The sequence below is a fragment of the Maniola jurtina genome, chromosome 16 (assembly GCF_905333055.1).
Source record: "Maniola jurtina chromosome 16, ilManJurt1.1, whole genome shotgun sequence".
Lineage (NCBI taxonomy): Eukaryota > Metazoa > Arthropoda > Insecta > Lepidoptera > Nymphalidae > Maniola > Maniola jurtina.
This window is the reverse complement of record NC_060044.1, coordinates 13,566,755-13,592,414: the sequence shown is the minus strand read 5'-3', so window position 1 is coordinate 13,592,414 and position 25,660 is coordinate 13,566,755. Positions and strand designations below refer to the sequence as shown.

General features: G+C 39.3%; 2 protein-coding genes across 3 annotated transcripts; both read right to left on the bottom strand.

Annotated features, from left to right (window-relative positions):
• Positions 1-262: 262 nt before the first annotated feature.
• LOC123873465 (trichohyalin-like) lies at positions 263-15,604 on the bottom strand. Its single transcript, XM_045918310.1, has 20 exons — positions 15,593-15,604; positions 14,447-14,641; positions 13,277-13,688; positions 8,607-10,693; positions 8,207-8,270; positions 8,024-8,056; positions 7,345-7,371; positions 6,984-7,168; positions 6,369-6,515; positions 5,664-5,908; positions 5,261-5,367; positions 4,727-4,839; positions 4,421-4,517; positions 3,532-3,644; positions 3,009-3,086; positions 2,495-2,617; positions 1,899-2,042; positions 1,625-1,815; positions 1,103-1,232; positions 263-678 (listed from the first exon to the last, which is right to left on the bottom strand). The coding sequence occupies exons 1-20, from the start codon at positions 15,602-15,604 to the stop codon at positions 535-537; spliced, it is 4,647 nt and encodes a 1,548-aa protein (XP_045774266.1). The 3' UTR covers positions 263-534.
• Positions 15,135-25,538, bottom strand: LOC123873062 (V-type proton ATPase catalytic subunit A). Of its 2 annotated transcripts, none has more exons than XM_045917741.1 (14): positions 25,400-25,538; positions 23,468-23,577; positions 22,797-22,909; positions 22,440-22,667; positions 21,715-21,852; positions 21,400-21,551; positions 21,002-21,126; positions 20,482-20,628; positions 20,100-20,315; positions 19,632-19,791; positions 18,938-19,007; positions 17,865-18,001; positions 16,888-17,077; positions 15,135-16,525 (listed from the first exon to the last, which is right to left on the bottom strand). In XM_045917741.1, the coding sequence occupies exons 2-14, from the start codon at positions 23,550-23,552 to the stop codon at positions 16,433-16,435; spliced, it is 1,854 nt and encodes a 617-aa protein (XP_045773697.1). In that variant the 5' UTR covers positions 23,553-23,577; positions 25,400-25,538; the 3' UTR covers positions 15,135-16,432. The 2 variants fall into 2 exon arrangements, with proteins under 2 accessions (XP_045773697.1, XP_045773698.1); XM_045917742.1 differs by having other exon boundaries at positions 25,299-25,451.
• Positions 25,539-25,660: the final 122 nt, after the last annotated feature.

Below are 25,660 nucleotides of genomic sequence, written 5' to 3'. Positions count from 1 at the left end.
AGATATTATTTCAATGACGACAATGTCGATAATATTTTGACTGTGAAAAATGCTCTGCGCTGCGCTCCGCCATATGTGCGCCGGCCCTTATATTATTACCTTTAAGTAATTCGACTATTTATTTAAATTATTCTATAGATCGCGCTGATTAAGTTGTAAATACGCTTTCGTAGACAATCTAAATTATTTATTTATTTTTACAAATAAAAATTCAAATATAATTTTATGTATTTTTATTTCCCTTTTTTACTTTAAAAAATTATAGGTATAATAAAATAAAAGAAGTAGATAACAAAATATACTACTAACTAATCAAACAGTATTTAAAGGATTTACAAAAGAAGTACTAGGAAAAGAACTCGTATCCGAGTCAAATTCAGTGTCTAACGTTGAATGATAGTTGGTTCTACATTGCTGCTTCACTGGGTGATATTAAAATATTGTTTCGTAGAAAACCTTCAATGGACTAAAAAATGAGCTCAGTGACTATTCATCGTTGGGCACTGAGTTAGCGAATCACCCCGCAGCTCAGTTCTAATTAGTCGGAGGGCAAGTGCACTCCAGGAGGGCTTCCGGCTCAATCACCTCGTCTCCGGCGCCGCGTTCGGGCGCGGGGTGGTGCTCATCGCCCATGTTGCACTCTGCACAGGGCTGGCACTCCTCTTCCATCATATACAGCTGTTGGACAAACAAACACACAACATTATACAGGGTGTAACCGGAACGCTAGCAAAAATTTAGCGCTATCATTATACTACCGAAACACAACCCGATACCAAAATCACCAAAACTAGACGGCAAATGGTAATCATTTGCCTTCTAGTTTTAGTGATTTAATTTTTCAAACTCGCAATGTATAGTATAGCGTGCAAAGCTCGGGGTTAATACCCCGCCAACGATGCGGCCTTCATTGACCTCTAGCATCAGTCAGATGTTTTATTTGCAACACATTGTGAACTTTTGAAAAATACATGGGTTTTAATCTATCGTTTTTGTGGTATCTTATCAATATAATTATCAATAGTTACTATTCCCTGTCCTTTCCGGCAGTATACTTAATAATGCTCATTGTTGGTATTAGCTGTTAGCACCGCATCGTTACCCGTCCGTCATCACCGTAGTCCACAAACTTCCTCGTGGCCACTTCAAACTCCACAGGCGTCGCTTGCACGCGTCGCGCGGACTCCGACACCAGCGTGTGCGAGCCGCCGCACCAGCGGTGACACATGTGCCTGGGGACAAACACATTCACTAACAATTAACAATCAATCGAGCGAAAGAATCAAGAGTTAGAGCCTCAATAGCTCAACGGTAGAGGAGCAGACTGGATTCCGAAAGGTGGGCGGTTCAGACCCTATTGCACTATTGTCGTACCCCCTCCTGGCACAAGCTTAACGCTTAATCGGAGGGGAAATTATTAGCATGGCTAATATTCTTTATACAAAAAAAAATCGTACCGCAACTCACAATGCCACCGAAATGTGCTCAGGAACTCCACAACCTAGTTCCTCCTTCACAGCGAGAAACCGTGAACCGTGAGGAAGGTGCAGATAGCCCTAATGGTTGCGAAATGCCAACCTTCGATAGACGACACTACAAGAAGAAAGATATGTTAAACACTCGCCTTTCCACGACGGCCCCAACCTCGAACGAGTCGGCGAGGCAGGGCTCCTCCGAGGCGCCGACGGGAGGCGGGCGCAAGGCGGGCAGCCGGGGAGGCGCGCCGTGCGTCGCCTCGTGGAGCTCCATGAGCGCGCGCTCGCGGCACGCGCCGCACGTCGCTCCTTCCGCCATCTTGCGAGTCAGCAGTGCGGCCTGGAGATAAACATTTTCTTGACGCAATGAAAATGGACATGCCATGCGAGCTTTCTAAATTCCAAGGTGATGAATATCCTTGCCTTGGGCTCCCCGAGTGCGGCAGCCAGCACTCGAATCTTGTCGTTCAAGTTCTGCAGCTGCCGTTGTGCGTCGTCGCGCATAGAGAGCAGCTCTACCAGCTCAGCTTTCTTTTCCGTTGTATACTTCATGTCTTTTATGGCTTCCTGGAAATATAAAGCTGGCGTAAAGAAAATGAATTACACGTATCTTCTGAAAAACCTATCCACAAATAGCCATGATATTGTACCTAGTGATTAATAGATCCATCCCCTATTCGAGGGGTTGGGGACTATACCTATCCTGGATGAGTTATCGGTCTCTTCGCGACATCATACCGGAACGCTAAATCGCTTGGTGACGCCTTTGCCCGTGTGATAGCACGGATAGATAGGGTGATATTCATAGCAGAAGCCTCCCACAAGACTAAACCAGAAACAATTTGCCCCTGCCGAGATTCGAACCCGGATCTTCTGCTTATAATACCACAGCGCTCATCCCTGCGCCAAAACCTCAAGAGAGGTCATCAAAACCTTTTTCAGAAAATAGGTACGTCAAATTATCCTCCCAACTGAGTTTTGGCCACGACAGTCAATCTCAAGTCCGTCAGGGAGGCTACCTGCCACACAGCATCCTGACGCTCAAACTTGTCGTAACACAAGCCGATTCTTCGCTCGAAGTCGGCCCTCGCTTCCGCGAACTCCACTTCCGTCAGCAGCCCTGCCAGTCGAGACGAGTCTGCCTGTGAGCATATCAATCATTTTTTGAAGCTGGATAAAAACTGAAAAAACGCATCTTATTTGCTGTGCAGCACATATGAGTGAGCGAGACAGGAAAAAAGAAATAGGCCAGCCATGCTCACTGGGTCACGTGAGCCGAGAAATATACCTATGGCAGCGTCCCTCTCCAATGGTTCCCGCGTAGAAAAAGATTAAAGAGACAAGAGTATTAATTCCCAAATGAGGAAGATTCCGACGAATTGTGAACCTCCTACTTTCTTGAAGTCGGTTAAAAAGGGGCCTTTATAAACTAATTCATAGCGCCATTTGAACTAAGTTGCATATAATGAGCGAGCGAGACAAGAGTCCCTACAGGAGAAAGAAAAGAAAATTAATAGTATAGGTAGTAGGTACCTTGTCTCTTAGTCCATCCAGAACTTCATCCCGGTCCGCCTTCTGTTCCCGCAGCATCTCCATACATTCCAATAGACTCTATTCCAAAAATATTCATGAAAACAGTATAAATATCTATGAGTATTTAGAAAACAAACAGAGTTAGCTAATCAGGAGGTAGGGTGTCTGGCATACACTCGGAACGATGTAAGGATGGTTGGACCATACCCGATATGAACAGATTTGGATAAATCTGTTCAGGCATTTAAATGTTATGGTGGAATAAAGAATCTCACATCCCTAAATACATTACACTCCTTTTTTGAGCAGGCGTAGGTACGTAGTTGAAATTCCTCGGACCTGTACGAAGCGATTTGCTTCCTCGCTTCTAATCTGAACTGCTAGGATATATGGAACGCCCTTCAAGTCAAGACTGAATAGGCACCTTCTAGGCAAGCGCGCTCCATCTTCGCCTGCATCATCACTTGCTAGCAGGTCTGATTACAGACGAGCGCTAGTCTATAAATTAATAAAAAACTCTCACATGCATTTCCGCGTTCAGCTGCGCCTGCGAGTCCGTGAGTGCCTTGTGCGCGTGCAGAGTGCTGTCCAGCTCACTCGCCAGCTCGTCGTACCTCTCTGTCAGCTCCAATACGGCTAAATTAAACAACATCTAGAGCTTACCTACTTTGGCATTACCCAAACTAGACAGAGTTAAAACGAGACGGGTATACTCGTATATATATATTTGTTTCTGCCTTGTTGTACATGTCTTAAGTATGAACAAAGATCAATAGTTTACGGCCTTAGGCTGAGATCTACAGAGCGCATTTTGACTTTGCTCAGACTTAAGAGACTACTAAAACGAGACGAGCGTTATACCGTTGCCATAAATCTGTCTCGTTTTAACTGAAACTTAAGTCTAAGCAAAGTCAAAGTGCGGTCTAAAGATTTCAACCTGAGACTGCTTTTTCACCAGAGATGTGGTATACTATACTACATTGCTATATGTGTTGCTGGACGTGTGTGATATCGACTAATAATAATTTTCATTGCTCCACACAGCTTAGCATAGGTGGAATGGGTTCAACGAAGCTGTGCATTTTGTATGGAAACATGCGTGCTATGAACATGGGAACTGGAAGCTACGGATTCACGAGTGGTGTGGCTCTATGCTCTCTACCATCAATGCATCGCTTAGCTCGAGTCGCAGATCTACCTTACATCGTACACCGCTTAGCATTAGTGGAAACGGTCACAATATAGTTTCATAGCTTAGCTTTGAATTCCTCACATCATATCTGCATAGCACATCCCTGATGGAAAAGCAGCCTAAGTGTGTAGGTATGTTAAGCTATATGCTAGCAATTTCGAAATAATATATTTTTACATAACGAGGAAAAATACAATTGTAAATAAAAGAGGTTAACCACCTGCAGTTTCAGCATTGTTGTTCACGTTTTCCAGCTGCAAAAGTCCAGCTTGCAGGTCTGCGCGCATCTGTGCCGTTTGTTCTTGGAAACTTAGCATCTGATGACAATCGTTCAAAGCATTTTCTAAGCTTAGCATATTATTGCAAGGGCCTAAAGTTAGGTCTGTCAATCAAAAAAAAACAAAGCGGACAAGTCCATGTTAGGCTGCATCATACTTGCCAGTAGCTCTGATTGCAGCCAAGCGCTGGTCTACATAGTACATACATTTTAAAAAAAAACAACGATTGTGCGTTTATAGTGCGTTACCTGCGTAGCGAGTCCGGAGTCGAACCCTTTCAACTGCTCAGCGTAGTCTTCAACCATAGAGTGTAGAAATGATATTCGCTTGTCCAGCTTCAACGCAATGTCGAGCTTCTCAGCTTTACATCAAAAACAATGAATTAATTAATAAAGGCATCAAATCAAAGATATCAAATCAAAGAGAAAACAAAAAAAATTGTTTTTGAAATTATTTGGATGTAATAAATGTTACCTTGAAAGTCTATTATTAAAAGAATAAAGTTCGCGAACTACTACAAATAAATGATACAGAAATAGGTGACATAAAATTTGTAAAATGTAAGTTTTGAACTTACATTTTACAAATTTTAATTTTAATATAATAATAATGGCCCAGAATAAAATAAGTAGATTAGCTCGAATAATTAAAATTAGAAGTAAAATCAGAAGTCTCTGTATAATATACTTAAAGACCCCTACCCAAAGAATTTTGCGAAGTTCTAACAATCTTAATAAACCTGAACAACGCGGACGAAGTTACGAGTCTATGAAATACCTCACCTACAAGTTTGGCGGTATGCAGAGCAGTCTCTACGGATGATGTGGCTCTCCCTGTCATGTTGTTCAGACATTTAAGAATTTCATCCTTTAGGTCTTTCAAAGCAGCTCTGAAACAAAATTGCTTCCTTTTAATTGTAAAATGTGTGCGTGCGTGCGTGCTTTCAAATCAATTAAATGTCATGCAGATAAAAAGACTGTAAGTTGACCAAAGAAATAAAAGAAAGAACGGCAAAGGCGTGTCGCCAAGCGATTTAGCGTTCTGGTATGACACCGTGTGGAAACCAAAGGCGTATTAAAAACTGCCATACCCCTTCCAGGTTAGCCCGCTTCCATCTTAGACTGCATCATCGCTTACCAGCAGGTGAGATTAAAAAGAGAGAGGAAGTAAAATAATAATACTGACTCCATATCCTCATAGGTGACACAAGGAACTCCTGCAGTCATCGAAGACACCCTGGAAACTCTGGACACGGTGGAAGGTAGCGCTACGGAGATGTCATGGATGAGCGTCTCTGCAGGTTCTACCTCCATGCCTTTAGACACTCTAGGGGTTTTAGATCGAGCAATCTTGGGATCCATGGCGACAGACTTCTTTCCTGTCAAAGGCTGATATTTGTCTGCTTGGTCTCGTCGGTACAACTGATCCGCCTGAAAATTTAATTTCAACGGTTGACAGAGTTCTTTGACTGCACACTTTAAACAACACATTTTGGTTATTGTCGCTCTCATATCAACAGATGAATTTACTTATTTCATGCAGGACAGCTTGTGCCACTTATGAAATGTCAAGTCTCTACCACCGGTTCGGAAAATAGTTTCTACTGAGAAGTGATACAATAAATTCTTATGTAATATCGATGGCTCCTGCCTTTTACGTGTACATTATGTGAAAAAAGCAATGAAATATACTTTAACGGTGAAGGAATACATCGTGAGGAAACCTGCATGCCTGAGAATTCTCCATAATGTTCTCAAAAGTGTGAAGTTTACTAATCCGTTCTTGGCTGACGTGATGGACTATAACCCTTCTCATTCTGAGAGCAGACCAACGCTTAAGAGTGGGCCCTTGATGGGTTAATCATGATATTTGAACAGGGTCACAAAGCACCTGTGTTCGTAGTTCTGCAAGGGATGGTTCTAACGCTTCCATCTGCTCAACGATTTCGTCTGGCAGCGCTCCGGCTGCCGCCAGCTGCGTCATCAGACCCGACATCCGGACCAAGGCCGTCTCCGCCGCCTGCAGTCTAGAGTTTATCTGCAACGTCCTCCTTTGTTATAGAAATACAATGATTTTTAATTCTTTTGAATCTTCAAATGCATCTACCACTGGTTCAGAATGCCTTTCGTTTGTTTCGTTAGTTATGGACTTCGTTGTCTCCAAGTTCTCTCCTGCTGCACTTAAGTCTCTGTTAGGTGTTTCCACTTGCCGAGGCAACCATTTATCATTTGTACCAGAGTTTGGGACTTAAATCAGCTATGCTATGCTATAGCTTATTGTAAAGCTCAAACAGTCGTTTTGACTCGTGTAAGACAATGAAAGAAATTCTTTTCGATAAGCATTCGCCGAAACAGTCAGTTATGACTGTTTTTAGCTGTCAGTGCTAGCTTTACATATTCCTGCTTATAATGTTCAAAAGATTTGCAAAACGTAAACAGTTGCGGTTATCAGGGGAGCGAACCACGTCGGTGCTACTGCTGTGTCAGACGGACGAAAGGCTACGACCTGTAAGGTCTGCATAGCGTCAGGCAAGGTGGCAGCGCCGCTCATCACGTCGCTCATGAGCTGCTTGTTGTCCGGCAGCTGCAGCTGCAGCGGGGCCGCCATCCTCGCCAGCTGCTTCACGGCCGACTCCAGCAGAGCGAACTGCGACTGCGTCACCACGTCGATGCTACCGCTAGAGCGAGCACCTGGAATTTTGCCCACAGAAATGTTTTTGGAGTTAAAAAAAAACAAAATTTATTTATAAGGAACTAAAAGCTTATTTTGCTATTATCCGCTGAACCAGACAAACCACTCGACGTACCTTTCGCCCCATTATATCAATAATGTCATTGACAATAAATTAGAATAATTCGACACTCACCAGAGCGAGTAGTTGGTGCTTTCTCAACTGAAAAAAAAAACCAGAAAGCGTTTTTAAATTGTCTAAATGACTGTATGAGAACCTTTTATTGCCACCAAAAAAAGAACAGAAATACAGAGCAATAATTATAATAATATAAATTATATCGACGGCTATATTATTTTAATCACTAATAGTATCTAGGTACTATAGCGATCTCTTCCATGCTACTAATATTAATTAACAAAAACACTAAAGTGTGCTTGATACCTACTATCATATCGATATTTCGGGTTTATTAGTAAAATTTAGGGCCCAGAAAATTTTCGTTTGCGAATTTTGGTTGTGTCTACCCAAAAAAGGCCTAAGGATCACACTAATATTATAAAGGAGAAAGTTTGTATGTGTGTGTGTGTGTGTGGGTGTGTATGTTTGTTACTCCTTCACGCAAAAACTACTGGACAGATTGGGCTGAAATTTAGAATGGAGATAGATTATACCCTGGATTAGCACATAGGCTACTTTTTATCCCGGAAAATCAAAGAGTTCCCACGGGAATTTTAAAAAACCTACATCCACGCGAACAAAGTCGCAGGTATCAGCTAGTAAAAAATATAGAGACAAAAGGTAGTTTTCTCTGTCTTAATATTGTATCTTCTCTTCTCTGTCTAAATAAACATAAGTGCCTAAATACACTCACCTACCAGAATTTTTTCACGATCGACAATTTTTTCTGAAATAAAAATATTTGATAAGTGATTTTAAACCTATTTATCAAAATTAACTATTAAGGTAGAATATTCAGAGGTAAGTTGGTTAAAATATGATATTTTGAAGAAAGTCGTAAGTACGTAGGTAAAGGTAGGTATGTAATGAAGTTCACCCGTTATCTCAATGTCGTAACCACTTCTTTGCTCAGGTTTCTTTCGGTCTGATTCTTGTTCTTTCTGTAAAAAGTAAAAAAGTAGTAGGGATTTATTCTCTTAGATGGAGTTGAAAGAGAGAGTTAAGACAGTTGAATGAGAAAGGAGAATATATTCTGCCTAGTAAAGACGTACTTAATTCATGTTTAAAAATGTTCATTCTGATGTTTTTCGCCTTTAAAGTTTAAACACCGCGCTCAAGACTAATAAAATTCTAATAGGCAGACGGAGTAAGAAAAAGATAATATATACCTAATATAAGCTAAAATTAGCTAAAGACCTAATCTGCATCATGCTATTATTAAGAAAGTAATAAAAAAAGCCTAGCCCTTTGCATAATAAATGTTGACATAAACTCACCGCAGGCCATCGGCCCTTCTCGGCCTTTGGTTGATATTTTTCGACTAGTTTCTCTTTTACATGTCGCTCTTCTTTCATTTTTACTCCTTCCACTCTCTCTTTTTCCTCTTTCTTTTTCTCTTCTGGTTCTTCTTTTTCCATTCGGGACATTGTTTTTGCTTTTTCATGCCTCTCTCTTTCTTTTTCAGACACTTTTTCGTATTTCTTTAGCGGTTCAATTTCATTATCCTTTGGTCCTTCATACTTCTTTGATTCTTCTCTTTCTATTTGGGGCATGGTTTTAGCTCTGGCCTCCTTTTTTTCAGACACTTTCTCGTCCTTCTTTAGCTGTTCAATTTCATATTCCTTTGGTTCTTCATATTTCTTTGATTCTTCTCTTCCTATTTGGGACATGGTTTTAGCTCTGGCTTCCTTTTTTTCAGACACTTTTTCGTCCTTCTTTAGCTGTTCAATTTCATATTCCTTTGGTTCTTCATATTTCTTTGATTCTTCTCTTCCTATTTGGGGCATGGTTTTAGCTCTGGCTTCCTTTTTTTCAGACACTTTTTCGTCCTTCTTTAGCTGTTCAATTTCATATTCCTTTGGTTCTTCATATTTCTTTGATTCTTCTCTTCCTATTTGGGGCATGGTTTTAGCTCTGGCTTCCTTTTTTTCAGACACTTTTTCGTCCTTCTTTAGCTGTTCAATTTCATATTCCTCTGGTTCTTCATATTTCTTTGATTCTTCTCTTTCTATTTGAGGCATGGTTTTAGCTCTGGCCTCCTTTTTTTCAGACACTTTTTCGTCCTTCTTTAGCTGTTCAATTTCATATTCCTTTGGTTCTTCATATTTTTTTGATTCTTCTCTTCCTATTTGGGGCATGGTTTTAGCTCTGGCGTCCTTTTTTTCAGACACTTTTTCGTCCTTCTTTAGCTGTTCAATTTCATATTCCTCTGGTTCTTCATATTTCTTTGATTCTTCTCTTTCTATTTGGGGCATGGTTTTAGCTCTGGCCTCCTTTTTTTCAGACACTTTTTCGTCCTTCTTTAGCTGTTCAATTTCATATTCCTTTGGTTCTTCATATTTCTTTGATTCTTCTCTTCCTATTTGGGGCATGGTTTTAGCTCTGGCTTCCTTTTTTTCAGACACTTTTTCGTCCTTCTTTAGCTGTTCAATTTCATATTCCTCTGGTTCTTCGTATTTCTTTGATTCTTCTCTTTCTATTTGGGGCATGGTTTTAGCTCTGGCCTCCTTTTTTTCAGACACTTTTTCGTCCTTCTTTAGCTGTTCAATTTCATATTCCTCTGGTTCTTCATATTTCTTTGATTCTTCTCTTTCTATTTGGGGCATGGTTTTAGCTCTGGCCTCCTTTTTTTCAGACACTTTTTCGTCCTTCTTTAGCTGTTCAATTTCATATTCCTCTGGTTCTTCATATTTCTTTGATTCTTCTCTTTCTATTTGGGGCATGGTTTTAGCTCTGGCCTCCTTTTTTTCAGACACTTTTTCGTCCTTCTTTAGCTGTTCAATTTCATATTCCTCTGGTTCTTCATATTTCTTTGATTCTTCTCTTTCTATTTGGGGCATGGTTTTAGCTCTGGCCTCCTTTTTTTCAGACACTTTTTCGTCCTTCTTTAGCTGTTCAATTTCATATTCCTCTGGTTCTTCATATTTCTTTGATTCTTCTCTTCCTATTTGGGGCATGGTTTTAGCTCTGGCTTCCTTTTTTTCAGACACTTTTTCGTCCTTCTTTAGCTGTTCAATTTCATATTCCTCTGGTTCTTCATATTTCTTTGATTCTTCTCTTCCTATTTGGGGCATGGTTTTAGCTCTGGCTTCCTTTTTTTCAGACACTTTTTCGTCCTTCTTTAGCTGTTCAATTTCATATTCCTTTGGTTCTTCATATTTCTTTGATTCTTCTCTTTCTATTTGAGGCGTGGTTTTAGCTCTGGCCTCCTTTTTCTCTGACAGTTTTTCGTGTTCCTCTTGCGAAATAATTTTTAACTTTTCCTGCTTCCTTTTTTCGGCTTTGTCCTTTTGAGGCATTTTTTCTGCTCCCTCCAGCTTATTTTTTTCTTTTATTGTAATATATTCTTCCTTTTCTTCTTCTTCTTTTTGTAGTACCATGAAAGAAAATAGAGTAAATTTATTTATACATAGATTATAATGTTCGGGATGACAATGAAGAGTTAACATTTAATGTATATCTTTAGATATAAATTTCTTATGGATTCTGCCAGCCAGGTAGGTACACAAAGCAAAATAAATCGGTTAGCAGGCAACACAACGAAGCGTTATGTGTGTGCATAACTCGTTTACTTATTATTTTACACCTATCTCTCTTTAATGCATTGTCGGTCTCTTTTCACCATACCTACTTGCAATAATTACAAATTACATATTTCGCTGATTTCCCCAGAGCAGGCACTAGCGTGGGTAAGCGGCAATAATACGCGTATTGCCGCTTACCCACGCTGATAGAATCCGATCATCGAAGCACAATAATGTCAGAGTAAAATGGCCTTAAACAACCTTGAGATAACGTCTAAAATTCACAACTTTAATTTGCAGTGCTGGCTGTAGATATGTGCACGAATTTAAGCTTTAAAACAAGTCAGTTAAGGTCTATTATAGTTATACTTCATCGCTGAAATGTTTCGAGCTCACAAAACAATAATTTTTTTTTTAAATCTACCCTACCTATTTTATAAATTATTGTCAAATAGAACTTAAGCACGCGGATTAATAGTTCCTAGTAGTGAATTCATTTATGGTGTGTTGTGTTATTTTTCACACTGAATAACTACTGAACTTCTCACCACAGTGGAACACTTATTTATCTTTGTTTAAAAAGCAGAGATTGTAATTTGAGCGGAATATTTCGATAACCGAAATCGATGATATCGGTAAGTAAACAAATATAACCTACTCGTATTGAAATTATGTTTGTGCTTTTTACTTATGTGTATTTAGTATTTTCTAAATATTAGCGTAATGTTTTTAATCCATTTAATACTTTTAATCAGACGCATAACAATATAGTATAACAATGTAACCAATATACTAAATACTAGCCAATGCCCGCGACTTCGTTCCCGTGTATATATGTTATTAAAAATCTCGTGGGAACTCATTAATTTTCTGGGATGAAAAGTAACTTATGTATTAATCCAGGGTATAATCATTTACAGATGAATACCGTGCGCTTGTGGGTCTGTCACTACGGAGAAACGGGGCATGTAGACAATTGTTGACCTGGGCCCAAACCATCAGCTTATAAGATGGAGTCACATCACCACCAAGACATCGTTGCAATGCATATCCTGGATTCCTTTTTAAAAACTTGGTTGACAGCGACCAAGCACAATGTCGCTCTGCAAACTGTGCGGAACTATTTGCGTGCTGCCGGAATACATTACGAAGAAAATATTACGAATGGTTTGCACCGGGAACATAGACTTTCATTTTGCAATGGAATATATAAACTGTGACTGATGTAATTACATTGTTATTTTTACCAATGAAAAATCTTATGAGTCGGACAAGGATGGACGTAAAATACAATAATAGAATTACAGGCAAATGATATATACTTTGAATAACTGGTAACTTCAACCTGGGAGTCTCTGCGGGGCAGCATAGACTTGCTGGAATATGATTACTAACATGACGAGTCGATTACAAGAAGTAATAGCTTACGAGGGTGGCCTACCTTTATACATTATTAAATAAATATAGGTTATTAATTTAATTCTATTTGTGAGTGATATTATTGTTATTGCAGTTAGAAGTTATAATTGATTTTGATTTCTAACTAAGTAAATAACATGTTGATTCATCTCACAAACCTAAAAGTAACCCAAAACGTAAATAAAACATTACGTTCATACTTGACTGACTTTTAGCATACTTCACATCGGTATTGGTTTTAAATTACTATAGGAGTAATAGAAGTAGATAAAGTATGTCAATTTTTTTTCCTCTTTTGTATACCTTCTGTTAACTTGATGTGTTAATTTTTTGACAAGCGTCTTATTTATTTCTTGCTTATTATAATAATTTATGAACTGCACAAAAGACAAATAAATAACTTCTAAAATAAAAAAGTTTTATTATTTTTGTTTTTTCTTGCTTATAATTATATTGTTTGAAAGTATAATAATTTTAACTGTATAAAGAAGACAAAATAAATAATTACAAAAATAAAAAAGCAATCCCCCACTAGGATTAGAACTCACGGCATGTTTAAGAACTTCAACACCTATTACCACTCGGCCATCAGAACTATGTTAACCAAAGTGAAATTTGCAACCCTATACGACTGGTAAGGTTATCTAGAAGTGTGAGTGAGTGTAGTAAGTGTGAGTGTATCTATTATCGGATAGCATCGCGTCGTATCTTTGTGTGTTATACATACGCACGCATTAGTATGCTCTGTCAAGCGAATGATTTTTCCGAGTGTACCATACCCATAATGTTAAAAACTCTCAAGCATGCAGGTTTTCTCACGGTGTTTTCCTTGGCCGTTCAAGCAAGTTATATGTAATTTCTTAAAACGCACATCGGAAAAGTCAGAGGTGTGCTGGGATCGAACCCCAGCCCCCCCGAATAGGAGACCGATGTTAATTTTAACCATTTGTTTATACCTATCATTTAATGTTAATACATAAGTGATAAAATTATCAATTATTTACCTTTATTCACCATCATATGCGTTTGTTTTGTTGCGAATCGAGTTGGTTCTTCTGGGATTTTTGTTGTCTTCCGCTGCCCCTGCCTTTCTATCATTTCTTTTTCTCTCGGAGTCACTCTCGCAGCCCCTTCACGTTCTTTTCTATCCCCTTTATCTTCCGCCTTATCTTTTTCTCTCGTACCCGCTGTGTCTGATCTTTCTTTTTTGGCAGGTCGTCTTGGACTCTTTGCCTTGCCTTTACCCGGAAGTGGACTCTCGGTTGTGCTCTCTGAGGATTCTTCCCCGGGAGTCCTCTTCCTACCTTCACGTCTTAGTTCTACGATTCGTATTTCGACTCGTTGCGTTAACAGCCGCTGCTGTCTCGCCAGTATGTGGAGAATCGCCTGAACCAGCTTGAAATTCACTATGTTGGCCTGGTGATGATTGGAATATGGTTAATGTTTTGTCTTGTTTAACCACGTGGGTTTAGGTTTAAAAAATCCTTGGAACTCTTCGAAATAAAAATAGGTAACTACTAACTATCCTATGTACATATCTCCAGGATGTGCTAAACTTCCTAAATAGCAATTCATGGAGAATTGCCTGAACGAACTTGACAAGGTATATTGGCCTGCATATGATGATAATAATTATTATTGGAAAATCGTTAATATTTCGTCTTCTTTGACCACGTGGATCAGTGGTTACACTAATTTTTCGGGATGAAAAGTAGCAGAAGTGGTACAGTTTGTAAGAAACGGTCCAGTGGTTGGATCACTTGGATCTTGAAAAGGTAACGGACAGACAAACACCTACGTACCTATAAAAGAATGAATGGACTTCAGTACTGTATGAGGATATGTGGTGTGGGTTTTCTTCCGACCACCTCATGTCAGTTAATCAGTGTGGACTAAATCGGTAACCTGATGAGTGACAGACTATGAAGATTCCAATTTGGTCTTTGATTCCCGGTCCCGGTTATTATTTACTAGAACCGCCCGCATATTCACTCCTGTGGAAGTTTCTGAAAATTCAGCTATATATAACGCTGTCTCGTTTTAACAGTGTCTTAAGTCTGAGCAAAATCAAAGTGCGCTCTATAGATTTCAGCCTTAGAGTTAGAACGAGACAGAATAATGTCTGCATAGATTGGATTGGATTAGACTAGTTAAGTTTAAAATAGTTTCCTTACATCAGGGGGTCCCATGGCTCTGTCGATCAGATCCTCCACGGTGACCAAGATGGTCGCGTCGCTCATCGTCGGCTCGTCCAGACTCCCCTTTGGCATCTTGGCTACTTTATGCCTACTCCTGTTTATGTCTTCAGCACCTTTATCTCCTACTCCTACTAGTAATACTACTATACTCCTCTTTATTTTTTCAAGTACCTACTCCTCCCTTATTTCTTTAGATTCTTCTATGAGTTTTATAAATTGTTCTGACCGTTAACAAGTAAAATAATTTCACAAAACTTCAATATTTTCTTCTCTGTAGTGTCTCAACCTGTCAGAACTATCAAAATGTCAAGAACAAATCAAGAATGTTCAAATTTTTATCAAAAGTAAAGCATGGCCAGTATTGAGCTATAGAAAATGCCTGGTCAGTAACAGAGTGCCCTATTGTGCTATAGAAAATGCACGGTCAATATCAGTGCGCTATTGAGCTATAGAAAATGCACGGTCAATATCAGTGCGCTATTGAGCTATAGAAAATGCACGGTCAATATCAGTGCGCTATTGAGCTATAGAAAATGCCTGGTCAGTATCAGAGTGCCCTACGCGTTATAATTCTTAGTGACCCATTTTTGTCCCCCGCGGACAAGTCCTCGTCTGCGCAGGCCGTAAATGTAAAGAGGCGAGGTAGAAAAGAAGACTGCAAAGATTTAAAATTAATATTTTATTTATAACTTCGTCCTATCAATCAAGTTCAAGTTCAAACAGCAAGAATATAACTCTATTGTATTTAGAATAATATATTTTGTACAGTCGACAACTATTTGCTAGTTGCCAAGCCATCAGCGTAGTTCAAACAAAATAATACTGCACATTGAAAACACGAAAACAATGTAATTACAATGTCATCTAAATAAGAATAGGATCTGTCAACTTTCACTCGAAAATTACTGTTTGACAAGGAAAATTGTTTTGCATTGCCGCTATAACAACAAATAATAAAAATTTGCCACCATACAAATTTTTTTTTTAAATAGTGTTGTCTTGTACGATGGTACGGAACTCTTCGTTTGCGAGCCCAACTCGCACTTGGCCGGCTTTTTTCACACCACAATATTATGTCGGAAATTCATTCCTATTCTTATTTTGATCTCATACATAGTTTACCGGAAATGCCATTGCCAAGATTTAAAAAAAAAATATTTTTGTAACATCTAAAAATAACTTGGAATGCACCAGGATTATTTGAAAATCACGCACACAATTATTATGGGCAACAGAATAGATTTGTTAGTAAATATATAAATAATAATTATTATAATATACTTTCAATATAGGAATAATAATAATTAATAATTCAATATAAATAACAACTAACGAGCAGTGCGCGGGACGTCGAGCCTCCGCGACATTTCTATTTACATAAAGCGGGACAAAAATCGGGACTTGTACAAAGTCCCGGAAAACTTTCAACAGTATGGAATTACATTTTAATATCGTCACTACACTAAAACTCTTAAGATTATTGTAAAATACAGGCGTCCGAATAAACTTTGACATTCGTTATGTCATTTTTTTAAATTTCATAATTTATTTTGGATCCTCCTGTGCGAAAGTGCGAAATTACAATCGTTTTTTATTTAAATAAATGGCCTTATTTTTAAGGAAATTTCCGACCGAAGTTGCTTATAATGACCGTTAGTTGTGTAGATATAAGGCATTCGGTATTCATCGAAATTATCGCGCGAAAATCCATAGGAAAATTCCGCGCAGTAATACTATTAACTACCGGCAATTCCGAACGAAATTCCGCACCTATCAGCAGAGGCTTAAAACGATAAAAACAAAACAAAACACCATCAAACAGACACTACTGAAAACAGTAAAAGTCGCAAACAGTGTTTTCTAGAATAATAAATGTACAAAATATCGATTCTCGACATATCGATAGTTTGCGCGACGTAATCCTATTTAATATAGACATGGCTGCTACGTAAGGAGGGGGATCTAATCCTCTAGGTTGCGGAAGGCTGCGGACATGTCCTCAAGGAGCTGGTCGAAGTCCGCTTTGATCTTGGCCTCTCCATCTTTCACTGGGTCCTGGGGAGTATCATCAACATTAGTGTGACCACGTCAAGCCTAAACTTCAACTTATATATCTTGTTGGGTGTAATTTATTGACGAATGTTGGGTGTAATTTGTAATGAATATTGGGTGAAATGTATGATAAATGTTGGGTATAATTAATTATGAATGTAGTGTAATTTATTATGAATGTAAAGTGTAATTAATGAAGAATGTAGAGTGTAATTAATATAATGAATGTGGTGTGTAAATTGTAATTACTGATGAATGCTGGGTGTAATTCATAATCAAAGTCGAGTGTAATTCATGAAGAATGTCTAGTGTAATTCATAATGAATGTGGGGAATGTTTGGTGTAATGATGTGTGTAATGCGTACCTTGAACTTCATGGAGGAGAGTTGGTAGAGCACGTTGTTCATGGCGTCGCGGATCACGTTCCACGTGACCTTGTTGTCGGACTGCGCGGTGGACTCGACGGCGTGACGCGACATGTCGTAGAATGAGATGATGTTCTTAAGCATGCCCACTGTCTTGTAGAACGGACAGAAGCGATCGTACGCTGAGTAGCTGTGGGGCGAAATATACTGTCGATTAGAGTTGGGCCGAGTATACTCGTTTATTACTCAGTACTCCGCTTACTCGGCAATTTTTAAGGTTCCGTAGGTACCTCAAAAGGAAAAACGGAACCCTTAGGCTTATAGGATCACTTTGTTGTCTGTTCCGTACTTCCCGTTAATCTAGAATCATGAAATTTGGCAGTAGGTAGGTCACATAGCGCAAGAAAAGGAAAAATCTGAAAACCGTGAATTTGTGGTTACATCACAAAAAAAAATGTGTTCATGAACAAATAATAATTAGTATTTTCAAAGTAAGATAACTATATCAAGAGGGGTATCATATGAAAGGGCTTAACCTGTAGAGTGTCGAAAAAAATACCCAAGAACGAAATCGTCGGTGCGCGAGTCTGACTCGCACTTGGCCGGTTTCTTTGACTTGAGGTATGGATATTGCACAACAGACGGTAACGTTAAGTTAGGTTAGTTTACGTTAGGTTTACGTTTAAGTGCGGAAACCAGCCCATAGAGAAGGAAGAAGAAGGTATTTATTTAGGAAACAGTAAAAAAATCCACACATATGCAAACTGTGGAATCAACTCCCATCGGCGGTGTTTCCACTAGATTACACAACATGGGGTTATTCAAGGGGCGGACCAACGAATTCCTAAAAGGCCGGTAACAAATTGACGGTACCTCTGGTGCTGCAAATTTTCATGGGCGATGGTAATCACTTGACACCAGGTGACCCGCCTGCTCGTTTGTACACTATTGTATATTTAAAAAGCCCGTGAACTGACCTGTTCTGCTGTAAGAAGTCGTCTTTCAGAAGTTTGGCGACCTCGAGTGTGATCTTGTCAGTCTCGGCCAGCGACGCTTTGCCGACCAGCTGCACGATTTCTGACAAATCTTCTTCTTCTTGAAGGATCTCCTTAACCTGTTGGTGTTATTCCAATTTGTATATATATTTTCAACAAGCTTACGCCCGCGCCTTCGTCCGCGTGGACTACAAAAAATTTAAACCCCTATATTTTACCCCCTTAGCCTACATCATAATATCTATCTGCATGCCCAGCCCAATCCGTCCAGTATCAAAATACTGCTACATATTCAAAATACAGCTCAAAAGCTGTGCGTTGATAGATCAGTCAGTCAATCAGTTACCTTTTTAACCCCCGACCCAAAAAGAGGGGTGTTATAAGTTTGACGTGTGTATCTGTGTATCTGTGTGTCTGTGTATCTGTGTATCTATGTATCTGTCTGTGGCATCGTAGCGCCTAAACGAATGAACCGATTTTAATTTAGTTCTTTTTGTTTGAAAGGTGGCTTGATCGAGAGTGTTCTTAGCTATAATCTAAAAAAATTGGTTCAGCCGTTTAAGAGTTATCAGCTCTTTTCTAGATTTCTTGTAGAAAAGAAGGTTAGATAACCGTTAGGTTCATAATATTATGTCAATAGACAAATGTCAAGCTGTCAAGATGGACGTTGCCTAAATACATAATTATTTATTTGAAAATGATGTTTTGGAAAACTCAAATACCTTGGATCGTCGGGGGTGTTATAAATTTTTAATTTACACTTGTACTTTTATAAATTTGGATATAAATTTAATAAGTAAATCTCCAGGAAAAAATATTGCTAAATTGAATATACCATAATATTTGGATTAGTAGGCGCTGGGAAAACGTATTTCTGATGCAGTGATGGTCCACAAGCTAAAATAATTTATTATTAGTTGGACCATAGGTTTGAATCAAAAGTCTAATAATTTTAATTAGTAACTTTGTTTTCAAGTTTCTTTCAAATTCTTTGTTTATATAAGGGAGGAGTTATGTTATTCCAATATTTAATGGCAATAATCTTTACCACTCACCTTAGTTCTAAGAGGTACGAATTCAGCATAGTTCTTCTCATAGAAGTCATCCAGAGCACGCATGTATTTACTGTTGAGAGAAAAAGTGTTTATTTTTCTTTGAAACTAAGAAAAATTTATGTGTTACAACTTGCTTTGTAACTAAAAGGTACATATTTGGGAATATAAAGGTCCAAACGCATTTGCGGTACGCTGCGCGACGCGGCAGCGAATTGCTCCATATAAACTCATATAAAACAATATATGCCGCGCAGCGCAGCTCAAGTGCGTTGACACCTCAAACTTCATCAAAATAAAAGGTCGAAAAGGTCGCCAAACCTCACCAATTAAAGCCAAATAGACAATGAAATCGTAAGAATCTATAAGACCGTCAAGTGTTACCTGTCATAGAGTTGTCAAAAGTTGTCAAAAATTGGAGCTCATCATTCAAAGGGGAAAGCCATGCCAGTCAAAGAAATGTTACCTGTCAAAAGTTTGTCAAAGATTGTAGATATGCTACCTGTCAAAAGTATGTCAAGATTGCAGATATTATGCTACCTGTCAAAAGTTTGTCAAGATTGCAGATATGCTACCTGTCAAAAGATTGCATATATGGTATTTACAAATTAGAGCGATCATCAAATGTTACTTGTCAGTATTCGTCAACAGTTACCGGAGTTAGTCAAAGATTACCAGTCAGGTCATCAGATGTTACCTGTAGGAGATGAGCCAGTTGATGGAGGGGAAATGTTTTCTCTGGGCCAGCTTCTTGTCGAGACCCCAGAACACTTGCACGATACCCAGCGTGGCCGCGGTCACGGGGTCCGAGAAGTCACCACCGGGGGGCGACACGGCACCCACGATGGATACGGAACCTAGCGAAAGACAATATTTCATGTGAAAACAAGACACACATATGTTTCGGCTAGTTCTATCAAGAGAAGTTTATTTTAAATCAGTACTGATTTTGTCCACCTTCCAATACATAAATACTTCCGATACCTAAATATTTGACGATTAATGTTTAAAATTATCCAAAACCAATTCGGCTGGGCAGCGTTTGTGAAGTTTCGAGATGTCTTCTTGTCCAAAATTTCTCAGTGCTTGAAGACCAAATTCTTTGGACAGTGTGTGTTGCCAGTGATAACATATGAATCCGGCGTTCATATGTCATTATGTTTACCTTCTCTGTCGGGGTTGCCAAGGCACTTGACACGACCAGCCCGCTCGTAGAAGGAGGCGAGTCTAGCGCCCAGGTAGGCGGGGTAGCCCGAGTCGGCCGGCATCTCCGCCAGGCGACCCGAGATCTCACGCAACGCCTCGGCCCAACGCGAGGTCGAATCGGCCATCATGGACACGTTGTAGCCCATGTCACGGAAGTATTCCGACAGGGTGATTCCTGAGGACAAGTACATACATTAACAAACCAAGAATAAAACTCACCATTCAATGGCACTGGTTGGCACCACACAATGGTTTTTTACTGAGTTATTATACAGGCACACGCTTGAGCGCGATCACACCTGATGAAAAGTGATGATGTATGTATGTATGTATGATCTTACCAGTGTAAATGGAAGCCTCTCGGGCGGCCACGGGCATGTTGGAGGTGTTGGCGACGAGCGCGGTACGCTTCATGATGGATTCCGTCACTCCCTCGATCTCCACCGTCAGCTCGGGGAAGTCCCGCAGTACCTCAGACATCTCGTTACCTGATCACCAAAAATATATAGTTAGAATTAATACTATCTGTATGACGTGTGTTCGTATGTGTGACATGTGAGTGTGTATGATGTATAAGTGAATGTGACTAGGATTGTTTGTGACGTGTGAGCGTGAGTTGCGTGCGTCCGATGTGTGCGAGTGAGTGTGTGTGAGTGTACGTGTCTCTAACAATTCGTCGGTGTATGTGAGTGTGTGTGTCTGTGAACGCGTTGGTGTGTTTGCCTGGGTGTGCGTGCGACGTACGAATGAGTTGATGTGTTTGCCTGGGTGTGCGTGCGACGTAGGAATGAGTTGATGTGTGGGTGGTGTATGCGCGTGTGATGTGTAAGCGTTGGTGTGTATGCATGTGTGCGCACTCACCACGCTCCCCGCAGCCGACGTAGACGATGACGTCAGAGTTGGAGTACTTGGACAGCGCCTGTGAGATGACAGTCTTGCCGCAACCGAAGGCCCCGGGGATGGCCGTGGTGCCACCCTGGACGCAACTGCAGTATACAAACAATGAACATGTTTTAGGGTGAGATCTATAGAGCGCATCCTGACTTAGCTTAGACTTAAGATAGAGTTAAAACAAGACAGATGTTTATCTCTCACATAAATCTGTCTCGTTTTAACTCAATCTTAAGTCTGAGCAAAGTCAAAGTGTGCTCTATAAATCTGAAAAAAACGAATAGAATCAGTTCGGTTTTCGTTTATTATGCAGGCGAAATTGCACAACTTACAGCACCGACGCATCGGTCTTGCAGCTTAATACTCACGGGAAGAGTGAGTCCAACACCCTCTGGCCGGTGAGCAGGGGATGGTTGGCGGGCAGCTTCTCCGTGCAGGGCCGGGGTTGCCGCACCGGCCACACTTGCAACATACTGTATGAGTTCTTCTCGCCGTCGAATTCCGTCTCAAGCACTATATCCTATACACACAATTTATATGTTTTATACACCACTCACTTGAAGATACCTTATTACAAGGCTGTTACATTAAATAAACATGTAAATTATTATTTATTATTATTGAAATTGCGACAGATCATATCAGATAAAAGTGAATATATCTAAAACAATATGTATACTCACAGTAACTTTGTAGTTGCCACTTGGCGCGATGTAGGTGACGGTTCCCTTGGCGCGGGGAGGCATCAACATCTTGTGCTTCACCAGTGTGTTCTCGTGCACGATGCCGTACAGGTCTCCGCCGGTGATGTGGGATCCCACCTGTGGGCAAAATGCCACATCACTACCCATCCTATTAATATTATAAACGCGAAGTTTGTGTGTATGGATGGAGGTATGGAGGTATGGATGTTTGTTACGCTTTCATGCAAAAACTACTGGACGGATTTCGTTGAAATTCGGAATGGAGATAGATTATAATTTATATAAAATTATTGTAAAAAAAAGTAACCTATGTGTTAATCCATGATTAACACATAGGCTACTTTTTATACCGGAAAATCAATGAGTTCCCACAGGATTTTTAAAACCCTATATCCACAGGAACTAAGTCACGGGCATCAGCTAGTATTACTAGAAATGCGAAAGTTGATTTATTTTTTGGTTTGTCCTTCAATCATGTCCCAACAACAGAGCAACGGTTTTTGCATGGGTAAAGTAAAGAGAGTGACATAGGCTATATCTGATTCCAGAAAACCAAACACTCCCAGAAAATCACACACAAAATCAAACAGATGTAGATGGACTGCATCAGCTCTTTGACTTCCTTCAGCCGCCGCTGAATGCCGTCGAAGACGCTGGCCGGGACACGAGCCCAGCTCGCTTGTGCAGTTCCTGTGACTCCTCACCTTCACATTGAGAGGGTTGAACTCCCAGTCGATCTCCCGCGCCAGACACGGCACGTTGACACCCTTGGGGATGTAGATGGACTGTGTCAGCTCATTGATGTCCTTCAGCGGCCGCTGGATGCCGTCGAAGATGCTGCCCAGGATGCCGGGCCCCAGTTCCACCGACAGCGGCTTGCCCGTGCGGAGTACTGGGTCGCCCACTGTGACTCCTGAGGTCTCCTCGTACACCTGGAATTAATGCAATTTGTCGTATGATTCAAATTTTTTAGTGGCTGAGAAGTTAGTCATAAGCTGTGTTGCTCAGATATGATGATTGAAAAATCAGCCCTAAGACAAGTAACAGGTAGTTGTATGTACCTGAATGGTGGCCATGTCTCCCTCAAGTCGGATGATCTCCCCCACCAGCTCATGGTAGCCGACACGCACCAGCTCGTACATGGCAGAGCCGGACATCTTCTCCGCTGTCACCACTGCACAAACACACAAAAACCTGTAACTTTGTCTGAGGTTAACTGTTAACTTCTTTGACTAAAAGTTTCCCCACCTAAGTGAGGCCCGCTTACCTACCTTTTTCACCCCACTTTGCCTGGTCTTGAGCATCCGATTTATGCAGTTGGACATCAAGTCTGCGTTCACGCAGTGCAGACAATGCTTTCCTAGGCAGCCTCGGGTTTAGCTCTAGGGACGGCGATATTGAGGCCTCTTTCACTGACGTAGCTTTGTGGTTTCCGTGTTACATGACTTCTGAGATAGGGCTCTTGCAACTTGTCATTGAGTTAAACTGAATATTCTTACTCTATGCCTATGTGATGTTTTGTCGGCCCCAATGACAGAGACAATGCTTTACGACTGTTTTTCTAGATGTTAATGATTTACTCCCGTCACAAGACTTTTGTTCATACCAGACTTCAAGATTCTAGTTCTATGGAAAATATCATTAAGACATGTGTGCAAACATATGTCTTTCTGCATGAAAATACACTTTGAAAAGCTGAACTGACTATATATAAATAAATGAAATTACTTACCGGGACCAGACACAGCAAACACATATCCGAACCTCTCTTCATTCTCCTCATTGGCGATTGACATCAAACCGCCCTTTGCCGCCATTTTGAATGTTTTGTTCTTCTAAGACCTGTAACAAAATAAAAATTCCACAATCAATATTTAAATGTTGATAAAGAACTAGAATAATAAGAAGAATAATATAATTAATATTAGGAAGATTTGATATTAGATGTTTTTTTAGAAAACTATAATTTACTTTTGTCCTTAAACTAAAGGAGTAGGTAGGTGCTATGAATGGATTTAATAATTTACTAATGGGTGATAGTTGTATCTTTGACCATTCAGATTTCAGTCTACTCTTTATGCAGCAAAGCAGTATCCCAATATCAATAGATGATGCCTTGAGCTCGCAACTTTGTCTATATGGATTGAGACTTTTAAAAAATCACTATAATAGCTACATTATTCCACAGGCTATTAATTATATATTTATATCAAGCAGATTAAGTTAGGAGCCAAAGTTAGGTCAATATAATTATTAAATTTTTTCACAATAAGCACTGCCTAACTGTCCAATATACTAATATTTGTATTGTCCTTGTGATTTATAAGAAAAAAGTCAGTTAACTCCCTACACTTGTTTTATTACGTAGCATGGGCAACAAATGAATTTAATTTTATTGATTTTGTATGTGTATAATGCTAGTGTAGTGTTTAAAAGTAGTTTAAACTTATTGTTTTGAGTTGGGCTAGGAACAAAGGAAATTATGAATGAACAATAACTATTATCACAATTATGCTTCACTACAATGAAAATGGCAGAAAACTGCAACACAAAGAACCATAGAGAAGAGAAAAATAATGAACATAAAACAAAAAATGAATTCTATTCAATAAAAATTTGGCTAATTATTTTTGTTTTTACCTAGGAAGATTTAGTTAGTCAAAATTGTATTTGTACACTTTAAACCAAGTTTGTAGAGACCTAACTGACAGATCAGCTGATCAGCAACCCTTATCAGTAACTTAATCACTGACACTGATAATATTCATCAATCACTGAATAATTTTCATAGGTTCAAAAAATAATATATATATTTAAATCATTTTAAGCCAGAAAAATAGATAAAATGTATGTAATATAAAACAAAAATTTCATGTAGTGTGAAAAACTTAAGTGTAGTACTTAAGTAATAAGATGGTATGCAAGACAAAGTCTTAAGATCTAAATAATTTTTCTTAGCTGTAAGACCTTTGTGCTAAAAAACTAGTATTTGTGTACCTACAGCAAAATTGGCACCAGTACAAGAGGAATAACTAAAATCAATACTTCGAAAGACAAACCAAGGCTTGGTGCCTTGGTTTGTCTTCCGTTACTGAAAATATCATTAAAAAGGGAACAATAGTTACAATTTACTGAAAAAAAAAAACTGCAGGACTTTTTAAGAAGCACTATTATGATAGTAGTAAGATTCAAATTAGAACTGATGGCTTTAACTTATTAGAAACGTTTTTTTGTGTCATGCCATACATAAATTCATTGGTACACTTTACTTTTAAAGAAAAACGGTGTTTCTGCGTATTTGTACCTAAAGCAATTCAGGGTTTCAATTTAGCTAGGTAGTTGATGTCACATGATCCATGGGTGGAGATAATGGAGAATGAACTCCTTTTTCAAGACTATTTAGAGGGAAATATGAGTACCACTGTTTCGGACATTAAGGGAAAGGAAATATATTATTCGGATTAACCGCCCGTGCACAATTTATTTCAATAAATTACAATTTACGTGACATTTACAAGACGCTAGGAAAATAAAAAGAAAAGCCAGGCTGTAATCCGGCTTACCGATATTAAATACAACAATGCACCACTAATACCACATACAGAAACAAATAATTACTCAAGCGAACTTAAATTGTAGAGAAATTACAATGAAATAAACTCACGGGATAAGAAAGATGGAAAAGGCGATCCGAGAATGGCGGAGACCACTTATCACAAGACCAATGATAAAAATTGTGTCAGCTGACCTGTATCTATGACTTTCGTCTTTCGTAGTCTCTGGCTAAATTCATTGATTTTAATATAATTTAGGCTGCTAACAGACGATCCAATTTGAGCACAAGCTTAACTGCCCCTAAGATATTGAGGCAACATGGAGGCGACTTCTCTTCATGTTATTGATCTGTGTTTTGTTCATATTCTGT